Here is a 17,311-nt window from a genome sequence, read left to right as displayed (position 1 = left end):
TAATAACAAGCTATCCTTTGGTTGAATCTGGCAAATTGAATTGCCAGCGCATTGTGAACTCCTGCACATGTTGCATGCATGACCACTAAGCAAGCTTCCGTTAAACAATTGTTGCGCTGTTAATCGTAAGGATTGTTGTATTAGTTAAGTTGCCTAAAGCATGTCGAGAGATGGTAATGGAATGTTGACCTTGCCATTCAGGCCTTGGTCTAATCTTTCGGTGAGGAAAGGTCTTGCCTTCTGTTCAAGTCTTTTCCGTGTCATATGAACTATACTCGGGTGACCCACCGTTTTGGCATGGACATTAGTCTTATCTATTTAACATCTCAATACAAATGAGTTGAATACTGTCTATGCACATTACACCACACCTGTCAGCCGTCTACCTTGTTTGATGTTACAGTAATTTAAGTAGGTCTCTCTTCCCTTTTTCAGATTAATGATTTAAATCAGGTACCGATTCCTGTCATGCTGTTGCCCGATGACTTCAAAGCCAACACTAAGATTAAAGTCAACAATCACCTCTTCAACAAGTAATGAGACCGTTATGGTATTTAATCAAGAATGCAGTAGGCATTGTATATCAACGATTTTGCACACAACTGGGTACTTTCACCCTTGACAGTTGTGTACAGTGTTAAATGTTTTAATTGAAAGATTAAATTAAATTAAAAAGGTCCATGCCTAGTTTTTTGATACGCAGTGTTTCTCAAAAAACTAGGCATGGACCTTTTTAACTTGGGTTGAGAGAAATCCCCTGGTCCTCTCCACAGAATCCTTTGTTATTGCAGTGGCACCTCAGAATTAGAGATGTGTGAAATTCCTGTGGTGGATGAAAACTGTCTGAGGAAGGAATGGGTTTAAGGGAGGTGAAGGCCAGCTGAAAGTTTTTTTTCCCCCTCCCCTGCCAGTGTCCTTTTACAAATAAGTTGTATGTATGTATCTTTCACGCAGAGAAAATCTCCCAGGACATTTCAAGTTTAAGGAATACTGTCCCCAAGTGTTCCGCAACCTCAGAGAGCGTTTTGGAATTGAGGATTTGGATTATCAGGTATGATGCAGTACACAATGTGCTTTGCATTCAAATTGATGGGCTGTACACTGGGCGATATAGACTTGTCATGTTGTGGTGCACCGTCCATACGCAAACATGTCATGGACTAAATTCTTATCATAGGGAGGAATTCTTCCAGTATGGACAATATAATATGGCACATCCTTACTGTACGTTCATCACTCTGTGTAGAAAAAGCAAGCCATCTTTTGCTTTTCAGAGACAAAAAAAACAATTCTGAAAAGATTGACAAATACTGCTGTCCTGCCCCTTTTTACCTCTTCTCTGTCTTGTAGGTGTCTCTTGCTCGTAGCCCGCCTGTTCGTGGAGGGGAAGCCCAAGGAGAGGTACTCCTGACCTCATATGACCGCACACTGGTTGTCAAGCAGATCTCCAGTGAGGATGTTGCTGATATGCACAATGTCCTGTCAGAATACCACCAGGTATTCCCAAGCTTAGTCCAAAAGGCAGTCATTTTGCTCACCGCTGGTTTTTGTGTGTGTATGTGTGTATGGGGTAGGGCTGCACGATTTGGGGAAAATATATAATAGTTACTGTGTATATATATATATATATATATATATAGCGATATGATTTTTTTTTATGTCAATGAATTGATTGATGAGTACCACTGAACTCCTGATTAAATGTGAAGGTTGAGTTGAGTCATTTAAGTCATACATGTCACAAGATAAACTGCATGATTATTTGTGTGTTTTGCGATTTCATAAATATGTTGGTTCATATTTCAATTGCAATAATTGTGCAGCCCTTGTTACAGGGTATGTAGGCTATTTGGTAAACTTTAAGATTAAAATGTATCAATTATATTCGCTGTGAATCGGTATACAGAAGAGTTTGTTCTGATAACTTGTGTATTATTTTCCAATTGGTCAAGAATACTCACTCACTACTGATTGTTGCTGACCATTTGCTAACCTACTCCTTCAATGACAACAAATGTTTACTGCTATCATTTAGATGAGTGAGCTCAGCAAGGCATACAGTAAAGGCCTGAATGAAGGCCCCTAATGACAGTGGATGGACCAACAGGAGTACTCTTCTCAAGGCCTCTGAATGGTCCCACAGTCATTTAGAATAGAATGGAACTATATGTGTGCTTATCCATTAGGAATCAGGTACAGTCTGTTTAGAGAAGGCCTGGCAGTGAGAAAGATGGTTGTGTGTGAAAGAGACAGAGAGAGAGAGGGGGGGGGCTGTTAGGTTTAGATTTTAGCTGAACAAGCAGATTGTTATCTAGGCCAGGCTGATTATGCCGTGCTTTTACATGTCCAGAGGGATTCACTTAGCATGCATTTGGTCCACTAGTCAGTTATTTATTTTAATTTCAGAGGGAATATCAGAACTTGACATGAATACTCCATCAGGAGCATTCTTTTCTTTATTATTTCCACTATGTTGTATGTTGTATACCACACGGAAGAAGTTATATGTTCTAATGACCAGATCATGTCAGGCTGCATTCAGTTTTGCAGTAAAGCATGTGGTTGTGTAACCCTGTTGAAGAGTAACCTACCTGCACTACTGTCTGCTGTCGTTTCTGGGCAAAGTAGGACAAGAGAATGTGTGCAGGGATACTTGGCAGTCCCAGAGATGGTCTTAACCTAGATCTTAGAATGGTGGAAGAATAGTTACTTGGTGGTGTTAAATGCTACATCAAATTGCAACACGTTGGTTGTGATGTGGCTTTTCCATACGGAATCTGATCGTCTTTCATCTTGCCAGATGTATGCCTAGCCCTAGAATCTACATAGCGACATGGTTAATTTGGGCCAATCAAAAGAAGAGCACATTTATTGCATCAGTATGCGGATGTGATATTATATGTGATCTATGTGACCTTTCCATTTGATCATTGATCTGAACTTTTCATTGCAGCACATCGTCAAATGCCATGGCAGTACCCTTCTACCCCAGTTCCTGGGCATGTACCGTGTAAGCGTGGAGAGTGAGGACTCCTACCTGATAGTCATGAGAAACATGTTCAGCCACAGACTCCTTGTGCACCGGAAGTACGACTTGAAAGTAAGTTACAAAAACTGTTTCACATCAGCATGAAGGTAACTCCAAAGATTGGGGGGAAAAAAATAGATTGCTCACAGAATTGTGGTTCTCTCATGGTATGAGTGAGGTACCTGGCTAGGTGACATGCCCTCTCGTGGGTTCCTCATAAGCCATTTCCCACTACACCAGTTATCAACCTGGAGGCTGGAAGTGTTGAGCCAGCGTATGCCGTCTTGGTTGACCATAAGGACCATAGCTCTCCCTGTGATTTGCACCATGCATTTGAACAGATGTGAGACAAGGCCTGTGACCACACATACTGTATCTGGTTTGGTGGGTCCTCAGCAGTGATTAGGCATTGAGGGATCTCACAGACAGTATTGACCGTTTTAAAGGGAGGTTAAAGACCCACCTCCTCAGGATGGCCTTTTCAAGCCTTTGACCTTTATCCTACTGATTACCTTTTTAGTTCCTTATTTATTTATTTATTGCCTTTTTTTCTTTTTTCCTTCTCTTTTTTTATTAGGTAAAAGGTGCCTGACTTTTATTCTTGTTATTTATATTTTATTATGTATTGTAAAGCACTTTGTGATTTTATCTGTGAAAAGCGCTATACAAATAAAAACACTTACTTACTTATTTACTATGCCACCACTTCGAGGCACAGCTCAGTGATGGAGGATTGAAAACTGTCTGCTTTTGGGGCGAACGTGGGCCCCAACAGTGTCATCCCAGACGTCTGTGCATGGTGAAGTTGCCATGTCATATGCCAGGGTTAGGGTTAGATTGCCTCTGAGGGGGAGAAGAGGGTTGAGATTGTTGTCATTTAAGCATCTTTGCAACTTATTGTTCGTATTGCTTCTGGGGAATCTGTGAAGGGATGTATCCGTTAGTGAGATCATGAAGTGAATGCTTGAAAGAGAGCTACTATTGCGTGAAGACTGATAGTGATTTTTAGAAACTCCTCAAGTCAGTGTTCAGTTGCACTGACAAGGTTTGACCACTGGAGGTCACATACGGATCAGTTAGTGCTGATATTGTTCTCTGTGTTTTTTCTCTAACGTGGACGGAGTATGCCTGTTGGAGGAATAGAAAATTCAATACATGACTGATATTCACAGGGCTCTCTGGTATCCCGAGAAGCAAGTGACAAAGAAAAGGTAAGGTAGAAAAAATCTCTAGCTCCACAATATATAAATGTGCTATATGAATGATTATATCTCTACAACTTCAATATATAAAAAATCTAAAAGTCTTACAAAGAGCCACTGGTGTGTCGCCAAGCAATATGGTTCTTCTTGTATTCACTTTTTAGGTGAAAGAGTTGCCCACTTACAAAGATGTAGACTTCAGAAACAACATGCAGAAGGTCTACGTGACAGAAGAAGAAAAAGAAAAATTCATGGAGAAACTGAACAGAGATGTAGAGGTGAAACATAACCACACATTTTACATCACTTACTTTTTTTCCAAACAGAGAGATGCACAGTGTGGACAGCCAAATCAAGTCACTTTCAAATCCAATTGTATTTTAAAAAAAAACAAGTATGTGAACCTTTAGCTGAGGTAACCTGTATCTATTCGATGCAGCCCTTTGGTTGTCTTATATGTGACCCTGCAAGGCAAAATCAGTCGCTTTGCGCATGATACTATTTTGAGAAAATCCACAATAAACAAACTTCCGGGTTAAAATGTTGAATTAGCGTTTTCGCACAATTCGACAGTATACAATCTACCTTTACATATCATGAACAAATTTAACGGAAAAACGTACGTTTTGACTGTTAAACCCGGTGAAGATTCAACACATTACCAGTCATTCCCATTGTCCATGCTGCTTAATAAGGTGATTTTCTCCTCTTCTGGCATATCGTGACGGGAGAACCATGTCAACTTTGGGTGCGGTTATATTAGCGATAGTTCTTTGTAATACCTTAGATATATATATATCGTTGGAAAGCTTAGCTTATGGCCGTTCATGTGAGCACACTAACTTAATTTAGTCAAGTTTTACCAAAGCGACTGGTTTCACCTGGCAGGGTCACATATTTATGACTGGAAAGGAAATGATGATCAAAAGCAGTGGCAGTTTCAAGAGAAGTAGACAAGTAGACATTTCCTTTACTCTCTTATAGCTGACCTTGCATTAAAGAGAAACTATGCAGGATTGATTATTTCATCTCTGGTTTAGGTTATATTTCTGTTTTCGATAAAACTGGTCAAGCAAAACAACGATTTATAAGCGATTTTATGACTATGAAAATGTTGCATAGGGTCTCTTTAAAGTTATCAAATGTCAGCACTTTGAGGAATTACATGCTCGCATTTCACAATATTTAACAGTAACAGAGGATATGTGAATAATTATGTAAATTGAACTGAATTGAACAGCCACAATTTTCCTGGATGATGCCATGTCTTATAAACTAGCTGTTTGACCCTGTGTGTTCCAGTTCCTGGTGAGGCTGAAGATCATGGACTATAGTCTGCTCCTAGGCATCCATGATGTGGCTCGGGCCGAGCGGGACGAGGAAGAAGCCGAGGAGCCTGGCTGTGAGGACGAGGCTGATCCCGACAACGGCCTGGCACCGGCACCGCTGGTCGGTTCCTATGGGACCTCGCCTGAGGGCATTGCGGGCTACATGAACTCCTTCAAGCCCCTGGGCCCAGGCGAATTTGATCCCTATGTGGATGTGTATGCTGTCAAAAGCGCCCCAGGTAAGTGTGAGGAATAAACGGCGTCTGTCCGCCGTGTATGGCTCCCTGTTGTACGTAGATGAGCGAATGTGATGAAAAGGGAAGTCATGAACCCTGAGTTTCAGCGCTTCTGCTAAGTGCTATTTCCTCTTGGCTTCCAGGAGCACCACAAAAGGAGGTGTACTTCATGGGTTTAATCGATGTGTTGACGCAGTATGACACCAAGAAAAAAGCTGCACATGCAGCAAAGACCGTAAAACATGGGGTAAGTCATCGATTCCGAGGAAGAGAGAGGCTAGTTGCTTGGCATGTTGTACACTTTTTAGTTTCTTTATGCAAAGAGAATCTACATATGTTTTATCCATACCAATGCCTGTTGAAATTGTCACCTTCCAAAGCAGTTAAACTATTTTCTGGATATTTTTGAGGGAAATAAATGATTATTACAAAATCCTAATTTTATGAAAAATCCAACATTTATGAAGAACATGAAATTATCCGATCACATTGATCAAATCCTTTTATTTATGTGGCATGCAAGATGCTTTGTGTAATGTTCTGCTAATCTTTGTTTTACATATCTCAACTCCTCTTCTGTTTCAGGCTGGTGCTGAAATATCTACTGTTCATCCAGAGCAGTATGCAAAGAGATTCCGCGACTTCATCACTAACATTTTTGCATAGCGGCACTGTTCAACTGGATGTACATGTACTTTACCAGAATAAGATAATTTAAATAGTGATTTAAAAAAATTAGGTCATTTATACATACTCATGCAGTATACATGACTATATATCAATGTCTGTGGTGCAGAGTAAGGTGAAGCATCACAATCATATCCCCATGCTGCACAAGGGGAAAGAGGGAGGATTTTGTAATCAGGACCTGAAGTGACCTACTATCGGCCTCATATCTGAGCTTTAGTAGTGTTCCCATATAGAGTCAATGGGATGAAAACGTAGAGCCCGCAGTATAATAGGGTATTCTAGAGTAGGTTCATCATCAGGTGTGCTGCACAGTAAAGGGCTTGTAGTGTGGTTTGAACTGTTAGAACGCCCCGTGTAGTCTAGAGCTGCACTAGAATGTAATTCAACCTACATGTAGCTTTGAGTCTTAGGAGTTGTGCATAGGTGCGTCAGATACCGAGCATGGGCAATTTACAAAACACAACCTCTAGATGCCTTTGGTGGTTTCGGGGAGTTTTCCAGTCAGTATTCAAGTGTGGCTGATAACCTGAAGCTCTCTGGGTCTGCCATGATTGTAGAGAACAGAATATTGTTTAACCTTTTTTTTTTTTCCTCAAGTGCTGTCAAGGATCTAGGGTACAAAAAGAAGATAAATACATAGCATTGAAAAAATAATTTATAGCTGATATTGATCAACTCTGGCATACAATATGCCTTATTGCATTTTATTTATTTTGTTACCAGTGTTTGGACCAAAAGGTTTTTGTTTTTTTTCCATAACCTTTTCTGCATCATTTTTAATTGCCATTTTTAAAATGTAACTCATTCCTTTGCAACTCAACAGTGCCAATCTCATGAAATGTTGCAGACAACTGCCCTAGAATGCTTCGCAGGTTTCATTTTGATCTTCCCTCCTGCAATAGTGGTCTAGTGGTCTACAGTTCCTGTATGCTAAGGGGTTAAAATAATTTCTTAGATTTCCACCTCAGAGACAGTTGTAGGTTTACTGACAGAATTGGTTGAACCAGAAACACACTTGTAGTGCTTAAATTACAGAGCACACTGCTGGATATACTCTTAATATTTTTCTTCACGATGAATATGACATTGAAAATATGCTCTATTTGTGCTGAGCCAAACTGAAGAACCATGGTAAATCTTGTCTTCTGGTAGCCATGTTTAGAGTTCTATCACTTAATAGTGATTGCATTATTTAGTGTTATTTATTGGAACCAAATTGTTTTCTACATTACTCTTACATGTCATTCATCATGGCATATGGGTTGTGCTGCAATGAAGTTGTTAGTCCCTGTTATTGATTTATTTTTTATTTTTTATAAATAGTCATGGAGCGATGACTGCACACTTTAAAGGGATGTATTGGGTTGTCTGCTTGGAGGTGTTTTGATATTGCAATGTTAAATCTTACACATAATAATGTCACTCACAAAAAAAAATATGTGCAATCAGGTATTCCAAAAAATAAGTGCATCTGTAAGTTGTTTTGATATATTAGGGAAGATATTGAAAAGTATGCTTGCCTGCTACCCCATTACAGTAAAGCGGCTGTATGGGGCTGTGTTTCCTCTCAGCCAAAGCAGTTTACTTGCAGCATATTGAACCTGTTGCTGATGTAAAGTAAATAAAGCCTATTTCAATATTCCGTTGTCATGTTTTATGTGGTGTTAAGTAAACATGATGACCAAGACTTCACAAATACCGTATGGTGTGTGCAGAAATGGGTACTATTTATGATGCGTGTATTTAAAATGTGTATTTCAAATACAAAATAGACCTTTGACATTTGTTTTTTTATTGGGTTGAAGAAAATGTCTTCGCATTTGGTAGCAAAATAGTATACTGCCAAATATTTTTGGGAAAACCAATGATTTTGGTGATCTAAAAGAGAAAAACAATGAAAGTAGCATCTTAATAATTTGCCCAGACTTCTTCTCATCAGTTTGACCAACTACCGAATCGGTATCCCATTGGTTCAGAGGTGGTCACGTAGTTTATGGACGCCATGTTAGATACCAACATTCATCAGATCGCCATCGACATAATGTAGTCAATAATGGAAAACATGAATTATTACAAAATAATATGAATTACTAAAAAATTGCCCAACTGTTGGCTGCACTGCAAGATCGGGAAGCTAGAAACGATGTTTTACATATTGACAAGATGTCATAAAATCTAGCCTTTGCCTGTTAATGGTGAAAAATAAGCGATTGATTTCAACATAGCATGTTCGCTCATGGGTTAGGCCTGTAGAGTCTACAGTACCCTCCAGAATTATTGGCACCCTTGGTAAAAGTTGACTAAAAATAGGTATAAAAATAATCTTTAGGTGATTTATTGTACTCCCACAATGAAAACAATGTGGAAAAATATACCCTGCAAGGCAAGCAAATTTATTCTGAGAAAAAGGAAAATCTCATAAAGAAATAAATATTTTTAACAAAAACAGCTTGCTCACAATTATTGGCACCCCTGAAACATATTACGTACAACATTTAACAGGAGCATTTTCCTATGTAAATGCAACGTTTTAAAGTAAATCAGAGTGTCTGTGAACTTTCAGAAGTAGTTCATGACGTTCTTTTTCACTATGGTATGAAAATGAAGTCACTCAGAGGCTAAATCCTCTAGTCATTTTTCAACATTGGAGAGACAAGAGAATACACTAAATTGAAATAAAAATAAATTGTGTTGACATTTGTAAGTAAGAGAATGTCTATGGAAACTAGGTATTTTGTTGAAAATGCCTATATTTCCAGTTAAAATGATGAATAAAAGGTTCTAATCATCTGGAAATGTGGCAAACATGCTTGGACAAAGACCCATGGCTATTTTGCTCCGACGCACAGTATGGAGGATGGTATGATAGGCAAAAAAATCCATAAGAACCACTGTTGAGAGTTACAGACAAAGCTATCATCTTGGGGTCACCAAGTCCCCCCCAAAAATCTTCAAAAGTGACCTCACTGCTAATAGATTATTTATACAGCATGTCAGGTTAAAGCCAGTAGAGTCATTTAATGAACAATGTAAATGGCAGGAATTACTGAATGGTACCATGACATGTCTGGGAGTGTGGTCTATTGTCAGATGAAAATAAAATGATGCTCTTTTGCTAAAAACACTTAAGGTGTCTTTGGCATACATAGAAGAATGACTATACTAAAAAGAACCCCATGCCTAATCAGAATTATGGTGGAGGGGCTGTGCTATTGTGGGGCTGTTTTAATTCCCAAAGGCCTTGGGAACCTAATTAAGGTGCATGGCATCATGAACACCAAGAAAAACCTGAACATTTTCAAAGGAAATCAAACAATCTCTGCCAAGGCCCTAAAAGTTGGTCATGATTGGATCATTCATCAGGTCAATGAACCAAAACAAATGCACAGATCAAAACAAATATGGTTTACTGAACACAAAATCAAGCTTCAGACATTGCCATAGCAGTGCCCTGATCTAAACTCCATAGAAAAACAGTGGGATGAGTCAACGAGAAGAATGCACAAGTGTGGACCTAGCAATCTGGACGATCTGGGGAGGTTTTGTAAAGATGAATGGTCTTAAATCCCTTACTTTGTATTCTCAATCTTTATGGGGTGTCAGAGAAGAATATTACATGCTGTTTTATTGACAAAGGGAGGTTTAAGAAGGTATTACAAGTAGGGGTGCCAATAATTGTGAGAGACGTGTTTTTATTAAAAACATTTATTTCTTTATGAGATTTTCCTTTTTCTCAGAATAAATTTGCTTCCCTTGCAGGGTGTATTTTTCCTCGTTGTTTTCATTGTGGGAGTACAATAAATCACCTAAAGATTATTTTTTAGACCTATTTTTAGTCAACTTTTACCAAGGGTGCCAATAATTCTGGAGGGTACTGTATATGTTGGTGTCCAACATGGTGCCCATGATTTTAGTTGGCCAAACTATCATGTCTCTGATCAGAATAGTTGGAATATGATTCAAGAGAAACGTTGCTCACACACAGAATAGGCTACACTCCCTCTCACACCAGCCTCAAATTTCATGAGAACTTCAATCACCCAACCGGAACACATGGGACCAGTTGCCCTGCAATATTGCTGAAAAGTTTCACACAAACCTGCATGATGGAAATGTCATATTTATTCCCCTTGGTGTCAATATAACACCATTTAGTGCTTATAGGCCTATACCCATTTAGTTGAAAACCAACTAAAAGGGTCATAATCCTTCCTGATTAACGGTGTTACACAGTGCGATGTCAAGCAATCTGGGCATGCATTGACAATGTCAGAGACTTGTCTCCAATTGTCTCCTTTGTAGGCCTACTAGTCTACCACCTAACAAGTTCAGTTGTGACTTGTATTGACTATTCAGGCAATGAGATGTCCACTTAATCAACAGAGTCAGTGTGCTGATGAAGGAATAGATCAAATAGACCGATATGGAAGGTTTACCAAGTTATTTCAAGCTTCCTTTGAAGTGTATTTGTGGTATTTTCAAAATACTGTATTTTATTTTAATACATAGCCTACTTTGTAATTTATTTTGATATAGTCTACACTTGAAGGCATTTTATTTTAAAATACATTTTGACGTAGCCTACCTACAGTATAGGCCTATTTCATCCATTCCCTGGATGTGTGAGAGTTTACAGTTACTTAAGGGAAAAAAAGCATCCTATTTCAGCGCATATGGTAATACAATGAAAGATAGTGTTGATTAGGCCTATGTGGTAAGGTTACTTAAGTACTTAAGTGTTGGTGTGCTCCAAGCCTACACCAAGCTCACGTAGACTCAGAACAGGATTCACTCCCCCTTACCAGAAGCCACAATTCTGCTGACAGTCTGCTTCCTGTTGCTCTTGTAAAATGGGGTGACTTCTCTTAACTAAGGGAAACACGCAGGATGAGGAGAGACAAAGAAAAAGAACCTCGGACCTCCGTGAGCTCTGAATTTGCTGACGAGCAGACCAATTGTAAGGGGCTGGAACATGGCGTCCTGACCACCCTCACATTTATCTGCAGTCAATTTGAAATGTGGCCAACAAAAATGTACGGCGACGGGAACAGTTGCTGGCTTCCTACATGCTGGAGTGGTAGCATAAGGACAAGGACAGCATAAAATGGGGTTTCCCTCCTTTTTCAGATTTTTGAGATGTGTTCAGCCGAAGCCTAATGTTACAGATAAAATGTCATTACGTCAAAGGATTTTGAGTTGGTGGGTTTAAAAATGTTTAGAGTGAAGTTTGGGGAGGGACTGATACAGAATGTCAAATGTTATATGAAACCATGCACGCACCACACTTGAGTGTTTTGCAAAGTGTGTGTCTAAATGTCCCCTTTCTGACATACTCCCTTGCTAAGGTGAATGTCTGTCAATTCCTAATTGTTTCGTGGAAATCAGCGAATCATCCCAAGGCATCCATTATAACCTGGGCACTGCAGTGAACAAATCAAATTGCAGTTTAGGTTAAGAGGTTGCCTTCCTCCTTAGCAGTTTAGGTTAAGAGGTTGCCTTCCTCCCTAGCCCACATGGTCGTCAGGCTTCCTAACTCCATCGCTGCGCCTGCTCTTCACACTGGCACAAGGACTTTGAGGTATTTCCTGCTATTGTCTGACATGTGGGGGGTATTTTTTTTAGCATATCAGTCTCAGACCACCTATATGTTTTTCCTAGAATTTGGGATTCTTGAAAAGATGCAAACATGGTGAGATTCACCACCATAGTTGTTACACAAAGGCAAATCCAGGAATAGTAAAGTCCAGGGCTGTACATTTAATGTTATGGACTAATCAACAACTTTCTAATTTTAAGTTTATAATTGATGTATATTCTTATGTAGTAACTTATACACCACTTGCAATTAGAAATAGTCAACATGTTTGCCCATGATATCAATCAATCAGATATTTGTTGCATTACTTGTCCTTTAAAGAGACATCCAATATTCAATATCTCACCTGTCTCCCACTGTTGAATCTTCACCAACATAAACCACTGATCTTTCCCTCTTTCCTGTTGAGAACCATCACCGGATATCCTGTGTGTTGCCAACAGGGACATGCAGAGAGAGAGAGAGAGCAAGAGAGAGAGAGCAGGAGAGAGGGAGGGGGCATTTAATAGCTTCAATCCTGCAGCTCTACCCCAGTTACGACCGAAGTCTCTGGACATCACGGTTTCCCTCGGCATAGATCCCCCCAGGATACCTGTCTGTTTTACCTTTCTGTTACCTTTCTGAGAGGTCCCCTTGCTCATCTCGTCATCCCTGCACAGGTGCCTGCCAGCCAGGTAAGGAAACACAGTGCGAGCTGCTTCTCTGAGGCGTATGTTGAACATCATCTGGAAACTACTGGATGCACAGTGGTGTTTGTCTCTGTTGTGTTGGTCTTCATCTATTGAGTTTCTCCACTCGGAGTGCTTAGTTTGAGGCAGGAAAAAGGTTACAGGCTGTTCAGGAACTTGTAATCCCTTAGCAGTCTTAGCAAATGACCCAAGATCTTTTGCAATGTGACGTGGGAATGAATAGTTAGCACATTGTTACTGCAGTCCAAGGAAGGAATTATGTTTTAAAACTCACTTACTGTATGTACTCAAGAATGTTATGCATACATGCCAAAAGTGTAAGGTGAGTTATTTTTTGTAAAACCTGGATGATATTTGCAATCCTATGATGATCAGTACATATCTATATAGGATATCAGACACCATTTTCAAACAGTATACATGGTGTACAATGCAAATAAAGTGTTGGAGTTGGGAGTTGGAGTTTAAAACAGTGAACTCCAAACTAGCGACAGAGCAATTGCCCCATTGTGATAATGTACAAGTCTCTTAAACCCATATTTATCAGCAAAATGGACATAGATAAAAAATTGCATTATGAAAATGAAAAATGTACTGTTTCAAGGAAAATACATTGATGCCAGCAACATGTTTCCAAAAAAAGTTGGGACAGGGAATGTTTACCACTGTGCTGCTTCACCTCTTCATTTTACAAAATTCTGTAAATGTAGGCTATAGGAACTTAGGAGACCAGTTGCTAGAGTTTTCAGAATGAAATGTTGTCCCATTCCTGCCCAAAATAGGATTGCAGTTGCTCAACAGTATGGAGTAGTCATGTTTTTCATTCCTTATTGTATGTAATTTCACAGGTCTGGACTGCAGACAGACCATTTTAGCACCTGGACTCTTCCTCTATGGAGAAATACTGTTTAAATATGTGCAGAATTCATTTTGCCATTGTTTTGTTGTTGTTGTTGTTGTTGTTGCTCAAACCCATGCATCATTCAGAATTGATTGTGACTTGCCCATGTGCAAGATACCCATGCTGTAGCCACTAAAGTACCCCCAGGCCGTCATAGATGTTGGGTTTCGAACTGAGCACTATAACAAGTTGGATAGATTGGATAGGCCCTCTCCTCTTTAGCTCAGAGTCCATGATTTCCTAAATGAATTGCAAATTTTGATTGGTCTAACCACAGGACCCTTTTCCACATTACCTCAGTCCATTTTAAACAAGCTCAGGCCCAGATAAGACAGTGGTATGTCTGTATGATGTCTAAATACAATTTTGGCTGTTGCATGGTAAAGTTTAGACTAGCATTCCTGTGCTCATAGACAATGGTTATCAGAGGTTTACCAGATTATACAACGACTGAAGATGGTGTCAAATAGGCCTCAATGAACAATATGTAAGGGCCTGCCCACAGCTTAAGTGAGGTGGCTTGGTTTACCCAGCATTACAACAACACTGTTTCTACTCTAAACATACAAATATTTCAGAAATATTCTGATAAATGTATTACAAATCATTACATATCAAATAGGCAACTGGCACCGAAGTATTTCAACCGAAGCAGTATTGAAAGTTGGATTAATGGATTGATGGATTGATTTTGTCACTGTCACCATCCCTCAATGGTCATCTAGCTCACATGATCCCTTAGATCTGATTGATTATTGGGAGATTATTAAAGTTTCTATCTATGTAACTCTCTTTAACAGATCATGACGTTGGATGACTTTGCCTACCATGACCACAACTCCACATATGACTACAACATGACACGATGGTTCATCTATGACTGCAACCTCAAGCTGGACCATGACTACAGACGCATCGTCCTCTTCCTCATGTCCCTGTTCACCTTCATGGTCGGCCTGGTGGAGAACGGCCTGGTGCTCTGGGTCAACTGGCGCCGGCGCCACTCGGCCAGCGGCGTGCTCTTCTGCATCCTCAACGTCAGCCTGTCCGACATGATGATGGTGCTGACCTCGCCCTTCTACATGCTGGAGTTCACCATGGACAAGGTGTGGATCTGGGGCCGCTTCCTCTGCCGGGTCACCCACCTGATCTTCCTGCTCAACTTCTACAGCAGTTCCTTCTTCCTGGCCCTCATGACCCTGGAGCGCTATCTGAGTCTGGCCCGGCCCTCGTCTCATCCCTTCTTCCCGCCGGACCGCACCCGCCGGTGGCTGCTGTGCGGCGGGGTGTGGCTGCTCTCGCTGGTGCTGGCCCTGATCGAGAACGTGCACGTCGACCTGCTGGAGTGGGACGAGCCCGGCTGCTACCTGATGCCCGAGAACAACTACACCGGCTGGTTCGTGGGCTTCACCTTCCTCGCGTTGATCTTCCAGTTCTTGGGCCCCAGCGCCATCATCATCACTTGCAACGTGCTGATCGCTCGGGCGGTGCGCTCTGCCCCAGATGTGCAAGGCAGGCGGGACGTGTGGCTGGTGCACGTGTACTCGCTGGTGTTCGTGCTGACCTGGCTGCCCTACCACTTTGTGTTCTTCCTGTTGATGGTGGACGACCTGGATCCGCACCTCTTCTCCTGCAACGCGGTCGAACTGCTCTACTTCTCCTACGAAATTGTGCAGTGCGTGTCCCTCTTCCACTGCGTGGCCAACCCGATACTCTACAACTTCCTCAGCAAGAGCTTCCGCACCAACCTCATCAACCGAGTGGTGGAACACTTACCTCCACCAGAGGCCAACGCCAACGCAGCCGATGCCACCCCGGTGACAAAGACAGGGAATCAGCGCAAGCTCAGCAATGCCAGCACCAGCCAGTCCGATGTGGGCTCCTAGGGCATAAGAACAAGCAGAAAATCAGCACTAAGACTCCTGTGAGATGCTGAGAAGTGTACATGCTCCTTTAAGATTCTGTCACAACCTGCAGGGGTAGGGAAAAGCATATAGAGACCAACGTGAAGAGGGAAAAGGGGTATTTCATTTCTCTCCCTTACAAATGTTGAGTCCCACAGGAACTTCCTAGAAAACATCCTGAAATCTGGGGAGGTGTTTATTTACCAAACTGTGGACACCTATTTTATCTAAATATTAGTCTCCTGTGTGAAGGAGAACTACAGAGGGCATTGAATTTATGTTTTTTTTTCTCTCTCTCTCTTTATACTACAAACACTCTTCTGCACTACATCCATCCAAACCAGTCTCTGGAAAGTCAATGACTACAGCTTTGTGCACTATGTGTATTGTTATTAAAGCAAAATCCACCAAAAGCTAACATGCACGATGCCAATGAATAAAAAGCCTGTAAATAAGATATGATCTTTAGCAATGTGGACGTTTGTCCTCTTGTAATTAGAGTTTGAAGACCCATTACAAGTTTGTTTACATACTTTAGGCTCATCTTCTCCCAGAGATAAAACAGAAGACCATAAACAAGCAGAAGATGGCACGTCTTCCAAATTGGTAGACCACATGTCAAAGTATATCACCATGACAAGATCATACACTGGAACCACATGTCTGTCCGTTAAAAGCACTTATATGTGGTTAATATGTGCCTTTGTCTTTTCAGTACTATTTTAATGTATGTTGCCTGCTGAAATTGACAGCCAGTTCTATTCTGTTCTAATTTAACTTCTTAACCTATACTGTATAAACCAATGTTGTAGAAAAATATTGCTACAATTTGTATTGTTTTCAAAACATGGTATTTAAAATCACTGCATAGAAACAGACACAGAGACAGTTATTCAGGATATGGATCACAAAGCCAATGTAACATTTTGCAATGACAGTGCCTACTGCTTTGTGACTGTAGGGCACTTATGTCTGTGTTTTAATATGTAATAATGTAATGATGTAATGTAATAATTTTGTGGATCTGATGTAAGGATTTTGTGTATAAACTTCAGGTGTTAGGGATGCACGATATTTCTACCGATTTCTACTATTTTCAAACTCATTTTAGTGGATCGCCAATATTTTTTTTTCCCAATTTCTTTTAAAGTCTTTGCTGTAACGAACCATTTGGTCTTATTTGGATGGCCCATTTGTTGTAGATACAGGCGTATTTCCTTCAATTCTACCCACAATCATTTCAACTTGGTGTAGATGTAAAATATTGATATATGCCATTCAATAAAAGTGGGTCTCATCCAATTTGAACAGGTCTGTATGATGCTTCCTCTGAAACCATAATTGTTTGTTCCGATATAGTCTTGCCAATTTATCTGCCAGGAATATCTTCAGAAATGTCCATGCAGATGCAGACAATACAGCTCTTAAGCTGTTAAGCTGCCAATACCGATGTTGCACTGACAATATCGTGCATCCCCATCAGGTGTCTAAAAATATTTGTAGCAATGTGTATGATGACTCACTCATATCACAAGGTTCTAAATGTGAACCGAAACAAAATAAAAGGCAACTATGTCAGTCTGCTGAATTACCTGCTTCACCTTCACATATAAGGTGCATCTCATGCAGCGTTTATACGTCCTCCCTCGCTCCTCGGGCCTCGATCCTCACTGATCTACATAAAGAATGAGGGGGGGGGGGGGGGGGCAATGGGATAGTCTATCCAGTGTTAGTTAT

General features: G+C 40.5%; 2 protein-coding genes across 2 annotated transcripts in view; both read left to right on the top strand.

Moving 5' to 3' along the window:
* The window catches only part of pip4k2ca (phosphatidylinositol-5-phosphate 4-kinase, type II, gamma a), an 8,773-nt gene extending 650 nt beyond the window's left edge, over positions 1–8,123 (top strand). The window contains exons 2-10 of the mRNA XM_062541191.1: positions 436–533; positions 955–1,051; positions 1,351–1,497; positions 2,954–3,100; positions 4,201–4,239; positions 4,395–4,508; positions 5,533–5,797; positions 5,938–6,041; positions 6,380–8,123. Coding sequence (XP_062397175.1) covers positions 436–533; positions 955–1,051; positions 1,351–1,497; positions 2,954–3,100; positions 4,201–4,239; positions 4,395–4,508; positions 5,533–5,797; positions 5,938–6,041; positions 6,380–6,460 — 1,092 coding nt within the window. The 3' untranslated portion in view covers positions 6,461–8,123. The remainder of the gene's footprint in view (positions 1–435; positions 534–954; positions 1,052–1,350; positions 1,498–2,953; positions 3,101–4,200; positions 4,240–4,394; positions 4,509–5,532; positions 5,798–5,937; positions 6,042–6,379) is intronic.
* A 4,501-nt stretch (positions 8,124–12,624) lies between these two features.
* On the top strand, positions 12,625–17,152 carry gpr182 (G protein-coupled receptor 182). The gene is made up of 2 exons (XM_062541190.1): positions 12,625–12,754; positions 14,471–17,152. Exon 2 carries the CDS (start codon positions 14,474–14,476, stop codon positions 15,554–15,556), a length of 1,083 nt encoding a protein of 360 aa, XP_062397174.1. The 5' UTR covers positions 12,625–12,754; positions 14,471–14,473; the 3' UTR covers positions 15,557–17,152.
* Positions 17,153–17,311: the final 159 nt, after the last annotated feature.

The sequence above is a fragment of the Sardina pilchardus genome, chromosome 7 (assembly GCF_963854185.1).
Source record: "Sardina pilchardus chromosome 7, fSarPil1.1, whole genome shotgun sequence".
NCBI lineage: Eukaryota > Metazoa > Chordata > Actinopteri > Clupeiformes > Clupeidae > Sardina > Sardina pilchardus.
The sequence above is the reverse complement of the archived record's forward strand: the minus strand, read 5'-3'. Positions and strand labels throughout refer to the sequence as shown.